Source organism: Schistocerca americana, chromosome 4 (assembly GCF_021461395.2).
Source record: "Schistocerca americana isolate TAMUIC-IGC-003095 chromosome 4, iqSchAmer2.1, whole genome shotgun sequence".
Lineage (NCBI taxonomy): Eukaryota > Metazoa > Arthropoda > Insecta > Orthoptera > Acrididae > Schistocerca > Schistocerca americana.
Window position 1 is genome coordinate 469,696,819 of NC_060122.1, and position 19,392 is coordinate 469,716,210.

The 19,392-nt window shown below is 39.1% G+C and overlaps 1 protein-coding gene across 1 annotated transcript in view; it reads left to right on the forward strand.

The window, feature by feature from the left end:
* Nucleotides 1-19,392, forward strand: part of LOC124613550 (E3 ubiquitin-protein ligase MYCBP2-like) — a gene marked incomplete at its 5' end in the record, with an annotated part of 333,858 nt that overhangs the window by 225,307 nt on the left and 89,159 nt on the right. Inside the window, 2 exons of the mRNA XM_047142262.1 lie at nucleotides 1,054-1,244; nucleotides 16,923-17,051. Of these exons, the coding sequence (XP_046998218.1) occupies nucleotides 1,054-1,244; nucleotides 16,923-17,051 (320 nt within the window). The remainder of the gene's footprint in view (nucleotides 1-1,053; nucleotides 1,245-16,922; nucleotides 17,052-19,392) is intronic.

The window sequence follows — 19,392 nt, forward strand, 5'->3', positions numbered from 1 at the left end:
ATAATACACCAAAGTCAGTATCTGATGAAAGAAGATGGGGCAAATAATGTGAGTTGCAGATGCTGCACACCAAACCCCATCTTTCTGACCATGCAACGGTGCTTTGGGTAAGTTATGCGGATTCTCCGCTGCCCAGAACCTTTGATTCTGTTAGTCGACATAACAACACTGGTGAAATCAGGCTCCATCAGGCGTAAAGAACAGATCCATATCCAAGCCATTCATCATTATTTCAGTGAACAACCACTCACAAAACTGGAGGCACTGAATAGCATCTGCTAGTTTTAATGCCTGAATAACAGACACTTAGTAGGGATGTATGTGTAGATCCAGGCAGAGTATTTGTCTGCATGATCGATGCACTATGCCATTCCCTAGCGGCAGGTGTTGAGGTGATTTGGTAGGACTCTGAAGCATGTTCTGGTGAACTGCAGCCACGTTTCCTGGTATGCAGGCACAGGAAAGTTTCTTGGCTTGTTCAAAATAGATCCTGTCTGATGCCATTTTCGGACTAAGCATTGCATGGCACTCTTTGCTGGCACTTTGACACCATTAAACTTCTCAGGAAACAACTGACCAGGTAGTTTCCATGACTTGTTGTCCCATAATTTCCCAAACAAACACCCATTATTCCACTGTGAGTACCATTGTCCCCTTTGCAATGCTCCACTCACACTGACACCCGCCAGCACTACACTCTGAATCGGTGTCAATCATGTGGTGGCTGTACACATGGTGTGCATGTCACAGGGTGTTGTTATAAGCATACATTCATGTCCAATCGTATCCACTTGTCCAGGTGTCTTTTTATTTGCTCCACCCTGTATACTACAATCTCCATATATCAACTTTAATTAAAAAAAAAAAAAAAAAAAAAAAAAAAAAAAAAAAAAAAAAAAAAAAAAAAAAACCTTAGAATTTACCAGGAAACCAATATTGTTTGTGGGACAAATATATCAGTATGCTGTTACAATGTTTTCTTGAATACCTTATTTTAAACATATTTTCAGTGATTGAATTTTCATCTAAGTGATGTCTCTGTTTTTTTTTAAGATGGTTGCCACTCAGTAATAAGGCTTGAAATGAAAGGGCCTGATAATTCATTAAGACTAAGGCAAATAAGAGTCTTAGGTGAGGTGGATGGAGAGTCTCTCAAAATTAGTCGACAGCATAGTGCCTCAACAATCCAGCAAAGAAACTGTGAAGCTGAGACCTTACGAGTATTTAGATTAATTACATCTCAGGTGAGTGATGAAAGATAATACTTAAATTGGGTTTGATTGTTAGCACATAAATCAATAGAATTATTTTTCTTGTTTTCTCATCCATCAAAATCAGATCAAAGTAGAGATCAGCACTGCTGCATTCAGTGGAAAATTATGATTTTGCGCTGTGATGTTGGTGTCATACTTGTGGAATGCTTCTCATGGGGGTCTTGAGTCACGTTTCTTTCTTGCCAGTTATGTTATGTGGCAGTTTCAGTGTTTCAGAAATATTAATCATTGTCATGTTTTGGTAATGTCAGTCACTGCTATTTCCATTTTGAGATAAAACATTGTTGATTCCATGCCTTACTCCACTGTTTACCCTAATTACAGTATATTCCACTGCATTTTGTTTATTGGTTTTTTATCTTGCAAAGTGGCCTTACATTTAGTAAAGTGACATTGTGCTTGGTGCACTGATTGTGTCAAGAAACATAGACATCTGATACATATTTTTGTGGAGTGCACTGAAAGAGAAAAATTTAAGTTCATGGAAAATTCATATATAAAACAAATAAGAGTTACAAATGACATAACTGTAACAACTGATACAAGAGAGGCTTTTAATTACAGTGAAATTGCCAGTTTTCTTATTAATATTAAGTAATGCACCCATGCACTTCAACATAGTCTCTCTTGTATTGTTTACATACTCCTGGAAGACACTAGTGTGTTGACTTATGTGAAATAGTTGAATGTATATGGATTGTTGGTATTTAACTGGCATTGATTTATTTCTCATGGTTGGGGTTCTCAGTTATCTAACAACTTTGTAAATGAAATCTTACTATTTGGTAATGGCGATATGGCCAAAACTGCAATAGTGCAAATAAGTAACTTTTATTTCTTTAATCATGTGACTGTATTGTATTGTAGAATGTCGAATTTTTTCAATGAAATTAGAAATGATATTAAGGTACTCTCTGATAACAAATGTTTACTCTGGAATGTATGATCTCTAATGAGGGAGGGGGGGGAGTACTTGTGAATGTGTTTTCTCGCATTCTACCTCAGTCCTATGTACACACTGTACATGAGTAGGAATTTGGTTGGACTCATTTTAAAGATGTTAATGACAGAAACAGTAGATATAATTTATGCCATTTTCACAATGTACATGGTGTTGCTCTCATTTAACACAGACACATTCTTGTAGTTAAAAGACCCAGCACACAGATACAGTGATGACATGTACACATATCGGAAGATTTTTAGTTTTTTACATTTGCTAAAGCACAGTGTAAGTAAGGTTATTTTTGGCAATTTTTCATAATATAACTGCTGTATACATGGCAAGATATTGGTGCTGTTTATATAGATGGTTTGCATTATTAGTTTTGCAGTATACCACTTGATAATGACCACATTGCCGAAGTTGCAATAGTGCAAATAAGTAACTTTTACTGTAAAATTCAAATATGATGTCCCTTAACAAAAGCAACTGGCACTGGCAGCTTTCTCTCACTGCCAAACTAGCCTGACTTTATCAGCAGACAACATGAAAGCAGACCTGACACATAAAGTTAATGACATGTGAAACAGAACTCAGCACAGTGAAGACAAAGTAGAAAAGCCATACGATACTAATGTGAATGACACTGTATACATGCCTACAATTGTTAGCAGCATGAAACAAGTAAATATCAGTCCAAAGTTGTACACATCTTTGTGCCTTTTGTCATCATATTACTTCCATCAGACACTATACCTAGTGTCTCCATGGAGTGTGATTACTACTTTTTCTAGCACACTGCCATGTTTTTATGATCAACATAATCCTCAAATTAACAACAGCAACAAAAATAAAAGTAATGAACAATATTTGATGCCTCAACAATTAGTGTAGAATTTCTCAATTTGCAAAAACTGCCTCTTTGTTCACCAAATGTATCAATAAATCCATGGTCTGTCAATGGTAGCAAATACAAGGGTGGTTTGAAAAGTTCTCAGAATCATCACAAGAGGTCAGTGCTAGCGCAGCAAGTTGTTCATGTGGTATTCATTGGACTGTTGCCTGTAAACACATGCCACATCAGTGCTCTTGGAAGAGAGCTGTGGCAGTGATGTGGCTCTGTTGTTGTTCCTGCATAGTGATTTGCGAAGATGGAAAAAATCGAAATTTGAGCAGTGATTAAGTACTTTATAAAGAAAGGTATGAAAGCAAAGGACATTCATGCCAATTTCCGGAATACCCTGGGGAACTCTGCTCCTTCATATTCAACTGTTGACAAGTGGACAAATGAATTTAAATTTGTTCGGGAAAGCTTAGATGATGATCTGCGTAGTGGTCGGTCAAGATGTGTCATCTCTGCAGAAATCATTGCAAAAGTGCACAACATGGTCATGGAGGATCACTGATTGAAAGTGCGTGAAATTGCTCACGCTTACCAGATGTCATCTGAAAGGATACATCACATTTTAACTGAAGAATCCGAAATGAAAAAATTATCTGCAAAATTGGTGCCACGGCTCTTGACGCTAGCTCAAAAATGCGTGAGAATGGACATATCGGAACAATGTTTGGCCCATTTTAGGAGAAATGAACAAGATTTTTTGCACCATTTTGTGACCAAAGATGAAACTTGGGTGCACTATTACACCCCAGAGACAAAACAACAGTCAAAGCAGTGGAAATATTTCGATTCTCCACCACCAAAGAAAGCAAAGACAATTCTTTCGGTGGGAAAGGTCATGGCATCAGTGTTCTGGGATGCAAAGGGGATTCTGTTTGTAGATTATCTCCCCTCTGGGCAAACAATTACTGGAGAATACTATCCTAATCTCCTGAACAAATTGCAACAAAAGGTATGCAAAGGAAGGCCAGGTTTAGAAAGGAAGAAACTCATCTTCCATCAAGACGGTGTGCATCCGCGCACATGTGCCATCGCCATGGCAAAATTACACCAGCTAAGGTATGAATTGTTGCCACACCCACCTTATTTACCTGGTATAGCTCCATCAGACTTCCACCTCTTCCCAAAACTGAAAATTTTTCTTTGTGGATGAAGATTCATTTCAAACAAAGAATTGATAGATGGAGTTGGCAACTATTTTGTAGGCCTGCAGGAAACTCATTTTTGAGATGAGATCAGGGCACTGGAACATCGTTGGACCAAGTGCATTAATTTACAAGGAGACTACATTAAAAATTAAAAATGTTTCAGTGCTGTAAGTACTCTTTTAGTAGTCCGTTCTGAGAACTTTTCAAATCACCCTCGTATATTGCAAGTATTTGCTCATTTTGACATTTTCATTGAGTTCATCTACATATGAAATATTGGTCTTTTTAAAGCCACATAAGAATAATACATAAAAAGAGAAGATCATACTGCAAGAATAACAGACTGGAACTTCTATGAGTGTTATAAAAGTCTACATATAGTACTCCTGAGTTCCAGTTTTATAAATCTCCTTTTGAGAAAACACAAAATATTTCTGTCCCTTTTGGTAAAGAAGATATATTTCCCCAAATTTGTGACAGCTTTTGACTGTCTGTTTATTTCTTATTTTTTATTTCAGATAACCCTTTTGCAGGGTATGATAAATCATCATTGTTTCTGCTTCTTTGTTTTTATCTGTAGTTTCCTTTGGGCCTACACTTCTTTCATTCTTCTAGAATCTCATTCCTTCTCTTCTTCTGTCCACTTTCCTTCTGTTCTTGATTTTTTTCTGTCCTGAAAGCCTCCCTTTTCTGTTGGCTCTTTAATAAATGTTCTGTTTCTTACTGTGTCCAAGTTGACTTCTACATTTTCGATATCTGTTCTTACTTCTGTCATCCACGTGAGTTTGGGTTTGTAATTGTCTATTAAGACAAAGATTTGTTTAGTTGTTCTGGCATTATTTACGCTGCATATGTGTCCATAGAATTTTAATCTCCTTATTTTATTACATCTATTAGTTTTTCAACTTTCAGACTTAGTTCTGTGTTAAATCTTAATTTGTATTCTGATTCAATGCTGCTTATTGCCTGAATATTTTTTAGGCTTTTTCTTTCAATTTTTCTAATTTTTCAAGCTCTCCCTTCATCGTCAGTTTAAGACTTATTGCTGCATAGAGTATTTCTGGTCTTGCCACTGTTTCATTTGTTATTTTGTTATTATTTATTTATTTATTTACTTGAGACAGAAGCATACACATAGTATTCTACAAAAATATAGAGTTCCAGAAAATAAAATAGAATGAGTTTATACATATAAAAACATGAAAAATTGAAACCAAATAGTCTTTGCCCAAAAACGAGCAATCTCTACATTTTTCTTGTGGTTTGATCAACTCCTCGTTGCAAGAAGTAGGACAAAGTAAAGACTGACACAGTTGTCTGTACTTCTTTGCATTCACACAGTGTTGGCCATTGTAAATATGTCCATTTCATTAAGTTCTCCCTAGATTTGCCAGCATCCGTTCGTAACCTGTTCAGTGATTTCCATATGGCCCAGTCTTAAGTTGTATCCAGCTGGTGAGTATTCTGCTGGCTTTACCTCTGCTTGGAGGTGACTTACTATCATGGCCCATAGTTTTTCTGCCTATCATGGCTCATAGTTTTTCTTCGGCTTTCTTGGCTGATGTATGTAGTGCAGATGGTGACTGTAAAAAGCTCTTCCTAGACTTTAGTGTTGATGGAATATGTCCATGCCGTGGGTGCAGTGCCTTGGTGTCTACTTCCCTGCATATGTCAGGAGGAGCAATGCCTGCTAAGCAGTACGGTTTATCAACAGAGTTGGTTTCAACCATCCAGTAACTGGCCTTGCAGTTTCTTTAAGGACAGATCTACTTCTTCCATATGTATGGATTTGTGCCACACTGGGCACATGTATTACTCACCAGCTGAGAAACAGAGTGGCTTTGCAAAAGTACAGATCACTTAAGGTTGGACACCACAATTACTACCAACAAGTTTCCAGATGATGGTGTTTTGGGCTGACGCCTCATGTTTGGTGTTAAGGCAGTGCTATTGGCAAGTGAGTGATCTGCGTAAGATAACATTGGTTCTAAAACAATGTTTCAGTTCAGTGCCTTCCCAGATCACTTTCAGTTTTCTTCCTGCCAGTTTATTTCATAGATGGGAAAAGCAGAGTGCAGTATTTTATGGGTTCAGCTTCTGCTGGTTCTTGTTATAGTTGTCAGGCATGTTCCCAGAGTTCTTGTCAGCACCTGTGTTGCTTTTTCAAAGTTCTTGATGCTGTGGATCATGGAACATTGAATTTCCTAACTATTTCCAAAATGAAATGTCCCATGTGCCTAGCTGCAACTACCATTTTGCATTCAAGGTCTGTTGATCCCCATTGTGGGCCATAATTATGTAGTAAGGTGTTTCACATGAATCACCTGAGTGCAAATACATGTCTCTACCATTAAAGCAATGCCATTGGCATATGAAACTTGTGCATGGATTAGTTCTTGGCTAATCATTTCTGTAAATGTTGAAGAGCACCAGTGATAATTCACTCCCTTGCAGTAGGCTATTTCTCTGGTTCCTTCAACAATTGTGCAGTAAGGTGGCAATTATTGTAGTGAAACCATAGTTCTGGATCAGTGTGCAGACCTTATGAAGCATTATGTGGTGTCGAACTGTATTGTAAGCTGATGTGAGGTAGATAAATGCAATTCCAGTGATCTTCCTGTTTTCAGATCCATCTTCTATGTGCTCCATTAGTCGAGTTACTTATGCTGTGTAGTTTCTATGTGGTCTGAAACCAGTCTGTTAAGGTATAAGGAATCTATCAATCTTTGGTGACAGACAGTTCAGAAACATCCTTTCAGATATCTTATAAAGGTAGCTTCCGCTTCCGTAGCACAGCGGTAGCATTACCGTCAACTGCGCATGGGGGCCTGGGTTGGATTCCTGGCAGGGGACTGGGTGTTGTGTGTCTTTCATCATCATTTTCATCCTCATTGACACGCAAGTCACCGTAGTGGTATCAACTAAAAAGACTTGCAATGCGGTGGCCAAACTCTAAAGGGGATATCCCTGCCCATAAATGCCATACAATCATTTCATTTTATAAAGATGGCAGAATAGTGAAATAGGCCAATAGGTCCAAGGCTCAGAAAGCTCTTTTCCCAGTCTCAAGATAACAGCTATCTCGGTTTTCCTCTATATTTTTCAATGGTGTTCAATTATAAGCAGTTGTTGTGGAATGCGATAAGTCAATTCATTGTTGCTTGTCAGAATTTCTTTATCTGCTCTATTCGTATTTCATTCAAGCCAGCTGCCTTGTTGTTCTTACATTGTTACATTGATTTTGCAGCTCCTTTTCACTAAATGGAGTTGAGAGTTCATTCATTTTTAAGTGTTCTTGCCTTCAAATCTTAGATTCTTTGCGCCATTTGTCTGTTTTATCATTTTTAAGAAACTGTCGAGCTATTTAATTTGGAGAAATGTTTGAATGAGTCTTCTTTTGTGCTGGATCATTACTCGAGAAATGTAGAAGACTCTGTGCTATTCAGCTATTTACATTATTATTGTTTCTTTCCTTTCTCAGATGTTATGTCTGGGTAAAAATAGAAAGTGACGTGGACCTTGATCAAGTGTAACTTCCTTTTAACTGAACGGTATATGTTACATTGCATTTAGGAACTTTCGGGTAATTGAACATGTATCAATAATTACAGATTTCTGTAGTTGTATATATAAGTTTGGATGTAGCTGTATTGCGTTGATGTACTGGTGGATATTGTGTGGTATGACTCCTGTAGTTGATAGTATAATTGGTATAATGTCAACTTTATCCTGATGCCACATGTCCTTGACTTCCTCAGCCAGTTGGATGTATTTTCAATTTTTTCTCCTGTTTTCTTCTGTATATTTGTTGTATTGGGTATGGATATTTCGATTAGTTGTGTTAATTTCTTCTTTTTATTGGTGAGTACGATGTCAGGTTTGTTATGTGGTGGTGTTTTATCTGTTATAATGGTTCTGTTCCAGTATAATTTGTATTCATCATTCTCCAGTACATTTTGTGGTGCATACTTGTATGTGAGAACGTGTTGTTTTATAAGTTTATGCTGTAAGGCAAGCTGTTGATATATTATTTTTGCTACATTGTCATGTCTTCTGGGGTATTCTGTATTTGCTAGTATTGTACATCCGCTTGTGATGTGGTCTACTGTTTCTATTTGTTGTTTGCAAAGTCTGCATTTATCTGTTGTGGTATTGGGATCTTTAATAATATGCTTGCTGTAATATCTGGTGTTTATTGTTTGATCCTGTATTGCAATCATGAATCTTTCCATCTCACTGTATATATTGCCTTTTCTTAGCCATGTGTTGGATGCGTCTTGATCGACGTGTGGCTGTGTTAGATGATATGGGTGCTTGCCATGCAGTGTTTTCTTTTTCCAATTTACTTTCTTTGTATCTGTTGATGTTATGTGATCTAAAGGGTTGTAGAAGTGGTTATGAAATTGCAGTGGTGTAGCCGATGTATTTATATGAGTGATTGCTTTGTGTATTTTGCTAGTTTCTGCTCGTTCTATAAAGAATTTTCTTAAATTGTCTACCTGTCCATAATGTAGGCTTTTTATGTCGATAAATCCCCTTCCTCCTTCCTTTCTGCTTAATGTGAATCTTTCTGTTGCTGAATGTATGTGATGTATTCTATATTTGTGGCATTGTGATCTTGTAAGTGTATTGAGTGCTTCTAGGTCTGTGTTACTCCATTTCACTACTCCAAATGAGTAGGTCAATATTGATATGGCGTAAGTATTTATAGCTTTTGTCTTGTTTCTTGCTGTCAATTCTGTTTTCAGTATTTTTGTTAGTCTTTGTCTATATTTTTCTTTTAGTTCTTCTTTAATATTTGTATTATCTATTCCTATTTTTTGTCTGTATCCTAGATATTTATAGGCATCTGTTTTTTCCATCGCTTCTATGCAGTCGCTGTGGTTATCCAATATGTAATCTTCTTGTTTAGTGTGTTTTCCCTTGACTATGCTATTTTTCTTACATTTGTATGTTCCGAAAGCCATATTTATATCATTGCTGAATACTTCTGTTATCTTTAGTAATTGGTTGAGTTGCTAATTTGTTGCTGCCTGTAGTTTTAGATCATCCATGTATAGCAAATGTGTGATTTTGTGTTGGTATCTTCCAGTAATATTGTATCCATAAATTTCTAAAAACAAAGATGATTTGACTTACCAAATGAAAGTGCTGGCAGGTCGACAGACACACAAACAACCACAAACATACACACAAAATTCAAGCTTTCGCAACAAACTGTTGCCTCATCAGGAAAGAGGGAAGGAGAGGGAAAGACGAAAGGAAGTGGGTTTTAAGGGAGAGGGTAAGGAGTCATTCCAATCCCGGGAGCGGAAAGACTTACCTTAGGAGGTAAAAAGGACGGGTATACACTCGCACACACACACATATCCATCCACACATATACAGACACAAGCAGACATATTTAAAGACAAAGAGTTTGGGCAGAGATGTCAGTTGAGGCAGAAGTGCAGAGGCAAAGATGTTGTTGAATGACAGGTGAGGTATGAGTGGCGGCAACTTGAAATTAGCGGAGATTGAGGCCTGGTGGATAACGGGAAGAGAGGATATATTGAAGAGCAAGTTCCCATCTCCGGAGTTCGGATAGGTTGGTGTTGCTGGGAAGTATCCAGATAACCCGGACGGTGTAACACTGTGCCAAGATGTGCTGGCCGTGCACCAAGGCATGTTTAGCCACAGGGTGATCCTCATTACCAACAAACACTGTCTGCCTGTGCCCATTCATGCGAATGGACAGTTTGTTGCTGGTCATTCCCACATAGAATGCGTCACAGTGTAGGCAGGTCAGTTGGTAGATCACGTGGGTGCTTTCACACGTAGCTCTGCCCTTGATCGTGTACACCTTCCGGGTTACAGGACTGGAGTAGGTGGTGGTGGGAGGGTGCATGGGACAGGTTTTACACCGGGGGCGGTTACAAGGGTAGGAGCCAGAGGGTAGGGAAGGTGGTTTGGGGATTTCATAGGGATGAACTAAGAGGTTACGAAGGTTAGGTGGACGGCGGAAAGACACTCTTGGTGGCGTGGGGAGGATTTCATGAAGGATGGATCTCATTTCAGGGCAGGATTTGAGGAAGTCGTATCCCTGCTGGAGAGCCACATTCAGAATCTGATCCAGTCCCGGAAAGTATCCTGTCACAAGTGGGGCACTTTTGTGGTTCTTCTGTGGGAGGTTCTGGGTTTGAGAGGATGAGGAAGTGGCTCTGGTTATTTGCTTCTGTACCAGGTCGGGAGGGTAGTTGCGGGATGCGAAGCTGTTGTCAGGTTGTTGGTGTAATGCTTCAGGGATTCCGGACTGGAGCAGATTCGTTTGCCACGAAGACCTAGGCTGTAGGGAAGGGACCGTTTGATGTGGAATGGGTGGCAGCTGTCGTAATGGAGGTACTGTTGCTTGTTGGTGGGTTTGATGTGGACGGACGTGTGAAGCTGGACATTGGACAGGTGGAGGTCAAATCAAGGAAAGTGGCATGGGATTTGGAGTACGACCAGGTGAATCTGATGGAACCAAAGGAGTTGAGGTTGGAGAGGAAATTCTGGAGTTCTTCTTCACTGTGAGTCCAGATCATGAATATGTCATCAATAAATCTGTACCAAACTTTGGGTTGGCAGGCCTGGGTAACCAAGAAGGCTTCTGCTAAGCGACCCATGAATAGGTTGGCGTACGAAGGGGCCATCCTCCAGAATTTCCTCTCCAACCTCAACTCCTTTGGTTCCATCAGATTCACCTGGTCGTACTCCAAATCCCATGCCACTTTCCTTGATGTTGACCTCCACCTGTCCAATGTCCAGCTTCACACGTCCCTCCACATCAAACCCACCAACAAGCAACAGTACCTCCATTACGACAGCTGCCACCCATTCCACATCAAACGGTCCCTTCCCTACAGCCTAGGTCTTCGTGGCAAACGAATCTGCTCCAGTCCGGAATCCATGAAGCATTACACCAACAACCTGACAACAGCTTTCGCATCCCGCAACTACCCTCCCGACCTGGTACAGAAGCAAATAACCAGAGCCACTTCCTCATCCTCTCAAACCCAGAACCTCCCACAGAAGAACCACAAAAGTGCCCCACTTGTGACAGGATACTTTCCGGGACTGGATCAGATTCTGAATGTGGCTCTCCAGCAGGGATACGACTTCCTAAAATCCTGCCCAGAAATGAGATCCATCCTTCATGAAATCCTCCCCACTCCACCAAGAGTGTCTTTCCGCCGTCCACCTAACCTTCGTAACCTCTTAGTTCATCCCTATGAAATCCCCAAACCACCTTCCCTACCCTCTGGCTCCTACCCTTGTAACCGCCCCCGGTGTAAAACCTGTCCCATGCACCCTCCCACCACCACCTACTCCAGTCCTGTAACCCGGAAGGTGTACACGATCAAGGGCAGAGCTACGTGTGAAAGCACCCACGTGATCTACCAACTGACCTGCCTACACTGTGACGCATTCTATGTGGGAATGACCAGCAACAAACTGTCCATTCGCATGAATGGACACAGGCAGACAGTGTTTGTTGGTAATGAGGATCACCCTGTGGCTAAACATGCCTTGGTGCACGGCCAGCACATCTTGGCACAGTGTTACACCGTCCGGGTTATCTGGATACTTCCCACCAACACCAACCTATCCGAACTCCGGAGATGGGAACTTGCTCTTCAATATATCCTCTCTTCCCGTTATCCACCAAGCCTCAATCTCCGCTAATTTCAAGTTGCCGCCACTCATACCTCAACTGACATCTCTGCCCAAACTCTTTGTCTTTAAATATGTCTGCTTGTGTCTGTATATGTGTGGATGGATATGTGTGTGTGTGTGTGTGTGTGCGAGTGTATACCCGTCCTTTTTACCCCCTAAGGTAAGTCTTTCCGCTCCCGGGATTGGAATGACTCCTTACCCTCTCCCTTAAAACCCACTTCCTTTCGTCTTTCCCTCTCCTTCCCTCTTTCCTGATGAGGCAACAGTTTGTTGCGAAAGCTTGAATTTTGTGTGTATGTTTGTGGTTGTTTGTGTGTCTGTCGACCTGCCAGCACTTTCATTTGGTAAGTCAAATCATCTTTGTTTTTAGATATTTATTTCCTACGTGGAATGTTTCCCTCTATTATAACTATATCCATAATTTGTATTATTTAGCATGTTGGATAATGGGTTCAGAGCAAGGCAGAACCAGAAAGGACTTAATGAGTCTCCTTGGTATATTCCACACTTAATCTGTATTGGCTGTGATGTGATATTATTTGAATTTGCTTGGATATTAAGTGTGGTTTTCCAATTTTTCATTACTATGTTTAGGAATTGTATCAGCTTAGGATCTACTTTGTATATTTCCAATATATGTAGTAACCATGAGTGGGGTACACTATCAAAAGCTTTTTGGTAATCAATGTATGCATAATGTAGCGACCTTTGTTTAGTTTTAGCTTGATATGTCACCTCTGCATCTATTATCAGTTGCTCTTTACATCCTCGTACTCCTTTGCAGCAGCCTTTTTGGTCTTCATTTATAATTTTGTTCTGTGTTGTATGTGTCATGAATTTCTGTGTAATGACTGAAGTCAATATTTTGTATGTTGTTGGTAGGCATGTTATGGGGTGATATTTTGCTGGGTTTGCTGTGTCTGCTTGATCTTTAGGTTTCAGATAAGTTATTCCATGTGTAAGTGTATCAGGGAATGTGTATGGGTCTGCAATGCAACTGTTAAATAATTTAATATAATGGAAGGAAACATTCCACGTGGGAAAAATTATATATAAAAACAAAGATGAGGTGACTTACCGAACAAAAGCGCTGGCAGGTCGATAGACACTTTAATAATTTAGTTAGATGTGAATGTGTTGAGGTGAACTTCTTTAGCCAGAAATTTGCTATTTTATCTTTTCCAGGGGCTTTCCAATTGTGAGTAGAATTAATTGCTTGGGTGACTTCATGTTGCAAAATTATCACTTCAGGCATTTGTGGTATCATCTTGCATGTGTCTGTTTCTGCTTGTATCCACCGTGCATGCCTGTTATGTTGTACCGGGTTTGACCATATGTTGCTCCAGAAGTGTTCCATGTCAGTTATGTTTGGTGGATTGTCTATTTTAATGTGTGTGTTATCTATTGTCTGGTAAAATTTCTTTTGGTTTGTGTTGAATGTTTGGTTTTGTTTCCTTCTATTTTCACTTTTTTTGTATCTTCTAATTCGTTTGGCCAATGCTTGTAATTTCTGCTTCTTTTCATCTGATTGCTCTATCGCTCCTTGTTGTGAGATTTTATCTAACCTTTTTGGGTTTTTGTCTGATATTTCATTTCTTATAAATTGTGTTTGCTGTCTGATGTCTTTTCTCAGTTTTTCTATTCTGATCTGTAGCTTGTGTTGCCATGCTGGTTTTGTGGGTTTCTTCTGTATGGTGGTTGGTTCTGATCTCTGCCTAGTGTGTATATTTAGTGTAGTGAGTGCTCCTATATAAATCAGTAGTTGTAACTCTTCCATAGTTGTATTTTCATTTATTTTGTTGTGTATGATTGTGTTGATAGTTGTTATTGTTGTTTCGGCTTGTGGGTTATTTGGTGGTCTATGCAAGAATGGTCTAATGTCTGTATTTGTGTCTTTGTATTCTATATATTTCAGCTGAACTGAGTGTCACTTTGTGTTCTATTTGTGCTTGTTCTGGTGGCTGTCCTAAGATTTCGTTTTCCTCCGATTGTTTAATTGATGCGTGTTGTTCTTTGTTTGTTTGCTCTGGGATGTTTGAGTCCATTACTGTATTTTCTTCTTCTTCTGATTGCACATTATTTTGTTCTAGTATTTGTTGTACTTGTTGTTTGATGTTTTCTAATTCTGACTGGGGTATCCTGTTATTTTTGATTGTTACACGGATCTGATCAGTTAGTTGTTGTTCTGTTAAAAATTTTAATTCTGGGTATCTGGTAATAAATGTCGTGTATACTTATGATCTGTATCCAGTTATGTTGGTTCCTAAGTTTGTTGCTTGGTAATAACAGAACATGATGTGTCCGTTAACTTCATCTGACCATCTCATCATCTGTCTTTGTTTTCCGTCTAAAGTGGTTGCAGGAAGCATATCCTGCAAAACACCTCTATTTGGATTTGAATCATTTTCCGTGTGGCTAGCAGTGTCGTTACCATTGTGGACGGGCATAGGGTTCAAGCGTCGTCCCCGACCATGACAGCACTTGTCCGAGGCTTCATTAGTTCTGTCCTGAACCAACTAATCACACTAAAAGGGGGGTTAGCTCTATTAGTGGTTTGTTCTTTTCGTCGCGTTTTACGACTGGCAGAACATACCGGAGGCCTATTCTTTTCCCGGGTCTCCACGGGTTATTATTGTTATTATTATTATTATACTTATATTTAAGCCTCAGTTTGCATAAGTTTCAAGTTATTACTAAGTCATCATCAAATGAGTTGAATTTGTCACTGAGTAAATTGTCTGTGATGAATGTCTAATGAGGACTTGGTAATAAGTTGAAGCTGATAGTGATACCATTTGTGTGACCTCAAGCTGATATATACAATTTAAAAACTCACCAGAGGATCACTGTGTTTGCCAGGGCAGTATGTCTACCTTAGTCTATGTAAATATTTCTTCTTTTCTATGCCATGATTTTCATGAAATTATTAAGTGTTGGCCCATCCATCTCCCCCTCCCCCAACATCTCAAAATATTTTTGTGTGTTACCTATACTGTGATTTCACCAAAAAGGCCTTAGGCTCTTATATGATTTTCAAATTGTGTAATGGAAGAATCATTCTTTTCTTGGTGCGTGGTAGCAGATGAAAAACTTTCAGTATAAAGGGGGGGGGGGGGGGGGGGAGAGAGAGATCATGTGGCATTGTTGGCCAGGAGGCCCCATCTCGGGAACTTCAGCCACCAAGTGCAAGTCTCATTTCAGTGAATGCCACATTGGGCAACTTGTGCACTGAAGATGAAATGATGACAACACAACACCAACGAGCACATTGGGCAACTTGTGCACCGATGATGAAGATGAAATGATGATAAGGACAACACAACACCAACGAGCAGAGAAAATCTTCATCCTGGCCAGGAATCGAGCCCAGGCCTGCTAAATGGTAGGCAAGCACAATCAGCTAAGCAGGCGGACTGCAGTATCAAGAAATATGGCACAACAGATCAGTACATGAGTTAGGCGTAAAGTGTAATGCTTGTCAGTTTTGGGAAAAGTGCTTCATCTTCAGTAATTCTCCTCCTATGAGAGCTCTAAACCATAAACAAACACAAAAAGAACATAGATTCACCCTCCATTGCACCAGCAATTCAGTATGAATCTTTGACAATGCCAGCCACGTGTGTTGACAAAAGTCAGAAACATCAGTAATTAAACATCTGCCTAAGGTTCTGAGACAGAAGTCTGTAAGAAATTCCTCGACAAGTGTCCATGAAAATCTCAAGAATTCCGAACCAAAAGAACATGTTGACTAGTGTTGTTTGTGCTGAAGCAATATACTGTAAAAGAATTGAGATACAGATAGCCACTGTCTAGTATATGTAATTTATTGTGAGTTCAGGTATAAATAATTCTATACACAATAAAATAATTAAATGTGGTGATAATTGCAACATGTTAAGCTGCAATTATGTTCATTGTTAATTAAATAAGTTATCTTAAGTGCAAAAAAATATTAATATCTTCAAATCACTTCTATTTAATGGAAAATCTGGGTTGTAATAACAATATAGAAAGGATAGATTGCCAAGCAACACATAGAGGAAGTGTTGAGTGCCGGATGGGCACATTGGTGAAAAGACTACTAGGTATTGTTAGCTACCAGACTAGTATTGGATTAGTCTGAAAGCTGGTGATATCTAGCAGTCTCCCCCCTCACCCAATGTACCTGTCAGCCACACAACTCCTCTATGTAGTGAATAGCAGTCTATCCTGTTTATATTGTTGTCACTTGTATTTAATGCTTACAAAATAATAGCTTAGTTTTTAACAATGGAAACTCTGGTAATAAAATCAACAATCTAGGAAAATATAGATTTCTACTTACCATAAAGATGGCCTGTCAAGTTGCAGACAGGTGCAGTCAAGAGACACTTGCACAAATCTTTCGACCACAGCCTTCATTAGAAAGGCTGACCTCAGCTGCCAGAACTAGCGGTCATGTGTGCATGAGGTGTGCTTGCTTGTGTGAACGAATGGCATGTGTTTATCTTTTTCTGATGAAGGTTGAGGCCAAAAGCTTCGTGTGAGTGTCTTTTAATTGTGCCTATTTGCAACTTGATGTGTCATCTGTACAGTAAGTAGTAATCTATCTTTTCCTACATTGTTAATTTCTTATTTTATTCGAGGTGGCTTGAGAATACTACAATGTTTAGAATTATGATGATAGTGATATAGAGAAAAAAATCACAACATTTTGACTGGCTGCTGTGATTTACATTCATCGCTATAATAATTCCTCCTTCAAAATTAATTTACTGAAGTAATTACTTGGTCTTTTCATTTATTATTTAGATCAATTTTTATATATAACTAAAACAATAATATTTATGTTAACCTTTTCTTGTAATTTATTAATGAATTTATTTATGAATCTTTTGTTATTCAGGATTATCCTTGAATATTGAATGCAAGTGCTGGATCTGATCCATATTGATGTATATATTATTTTGTCTTTTTGTTAGGTGTTTGGAAAACTCATACTAGGTGAAGAAGTTGCAGTGAGAAAGGAGGGGGAGGAAAACAATGACTTAAAGGAACATATGGTTGGAATACTATTTAGCCGCAGTAAACTGACCCATCTGCAGAGACAGGTCAGTAATATGTATGTTTACAATGTTAGTATAAAATGAGATACAAACTTGTACAGATGGTCTTGCATCTGAGTTTTCCATATGGATGTGACCCCTGTGGGAAGGTGTTGGGAATGGATAATGTGTAGACTGGGTAGCAGCAGAATACCACTTCACGTAGGACGTTCCTCTATTCCAGGTGTCCCCAAGTGCAAGACTTGTCTGATTCACCAATCCAGGACATCCTGCTCCAATCTCGTCACATGCTTATCCTATTGCATCAGAGTCAAGGCCACCTGTGAAAGCAAGCTTGTCACATTGCAGTCTGGTGCAATTTGTGCACAGAGTTGTATGTGGGGATCACCACACGAATGGATGTCTGTCTCCAAACTGTGGGCAAGAAAAGACTTGAGCACCCAGTGGTGGCACACACTACTGGCCGCAGATGCTCAATTTCAATTGCTAATTCACAATCCATGCCATCTGTATCCTTCTCCCAACATTAGCTTTACTAAACTATGTAGATGTGGGTTGTCCCTTCAACATGTTATTCTCATGGCATCAACTCTGCTAACCCACTCAGCACATCCTGCGTCCTGCACCCCACTCTCTTCCATACAGTCTCTCCTTCCTCTGTCCTGTCACTCCATCTGTAATGGATCTGGGAGATGTTATTTTTTTTACCGTATTTGTCGATACCGAATTGTAAATGTTTTCTTATATTTTTTGTCAGAATTTATTATAATTTGCCTTATTATATGTTAATTTACTTCTGTTTTTGAGAGTGAAAGCATATTGATTACTATTAGTAAATGTATCGAAGAATAGCAAAGAGACTGATTACAAGTGGAAGCTTGTGTGTTGTGTAAAATATCTTTGATGTTAGAGTCGTCTTTGGCTATAGTCAGTCGGCAGTTAACCCTTGGTGTGTGTTGACAGAAGAAGAATGTGAAGGTCGCCGTCATAAATAATTTTGAATTATGTTACTATTTTTTTTGTATTAACTATATAAGATAAATTACATTTGAAGAAATGGTATTTGAAACACCAAAATGAGGCAAACATGTTGAACCACGTCTTTTCTGCAGCCAACAAAGATGCATTGTGGAATCATACTTAGAGAACTGAAACCAAGACTAATATCGCCTTGCAAACGTCTAACGGAAAAGGTACTGTCACGAAATATGGCAAATTTAAGTAAATAAAAAATAGTGACCATATTTTCAACTTGTGTCTTAGCCGGGATGCCATATTTCACATCCCAGTACAACCCCATCTGCCATTGTCATTGTTTATTGTGTGCTGCATGACCTTAACTGGTGCTACTGCCTATGTCACATCCCTATCCCATACACCTGCTCCAGCTATCTCCTGCACTCCTCTCCCATGCATTTGCTGCCTTCCTCCAAGCCATAAGCCACTGTTCCCCAACCTTCCCCCTCACACTTTGTCTCCATTCCCCTCTCTCACTTCATCTGACACAACTCTTCACACTAATCATGCTGCAAATTGCAGTCCCAGCATTGTGTATTCAGCAAGGATACTTCGGCTGTAGAGATGTGCATGTGCATCCACATGTGTGTGTGTGTACTCTAGCCTGAAAAAGGATTTCCTTGAAAGGTAGCAAGTTTTCAGTTTTCCTTATTTGGTTCTCAGTGACTCCATGCCTCCACTATTCAGTAAGGTTTTTCTTTTGCTGCTAAATTATATACGTTCTACTAGGACTTTACATTATCACATCTGTGAAATAAACATTCCAAAGATTACTATGTTTGGAACACTTACATGTTTATTGTTAACAGTTATTTCTATATTATTTATTTTATTTCTAGACAGTCTGTCTCAATCCATTGCTTGTAGGCCAGCAGAATACCATTACACAATCTGCCCTTTTTTAAATCTAATGTTACACATTTAGTGTAAGACATTGTATAACTTATGGAAATTCCTGGATGGGGCAATGTATACAATAAGAGAAAGGCATCCACTCATCTATAGCAGGCCGTTGCATGGAGCACAGAAACACACAACAGGAAAAAGTATTCACACCAGCTTCTGAGCTTTTGCTCTTTTTCTAACAAAAATACTTTTCCTCATATAGGAGCAGGAGCTCGAAAGCTACAGTGAACGCTGTTTGCTGTTTCATATTTCTGTGCTCCGTGCATCAGTCTGCTACAGGAGAGTGACTGCCTTTCCCTTATTTTACATCTTTATTCATATAATACACTGCTTATTTTAGTGTGATTTGCTTACCTTAAAGGAATTGTGCTAGCTAAGTGCCCTATTGAAATAATTATGAAAATTTCCCACTTACTATTTACTTCTTTAGCCTGATACACTGCTAACCATGCATTATGTTTAA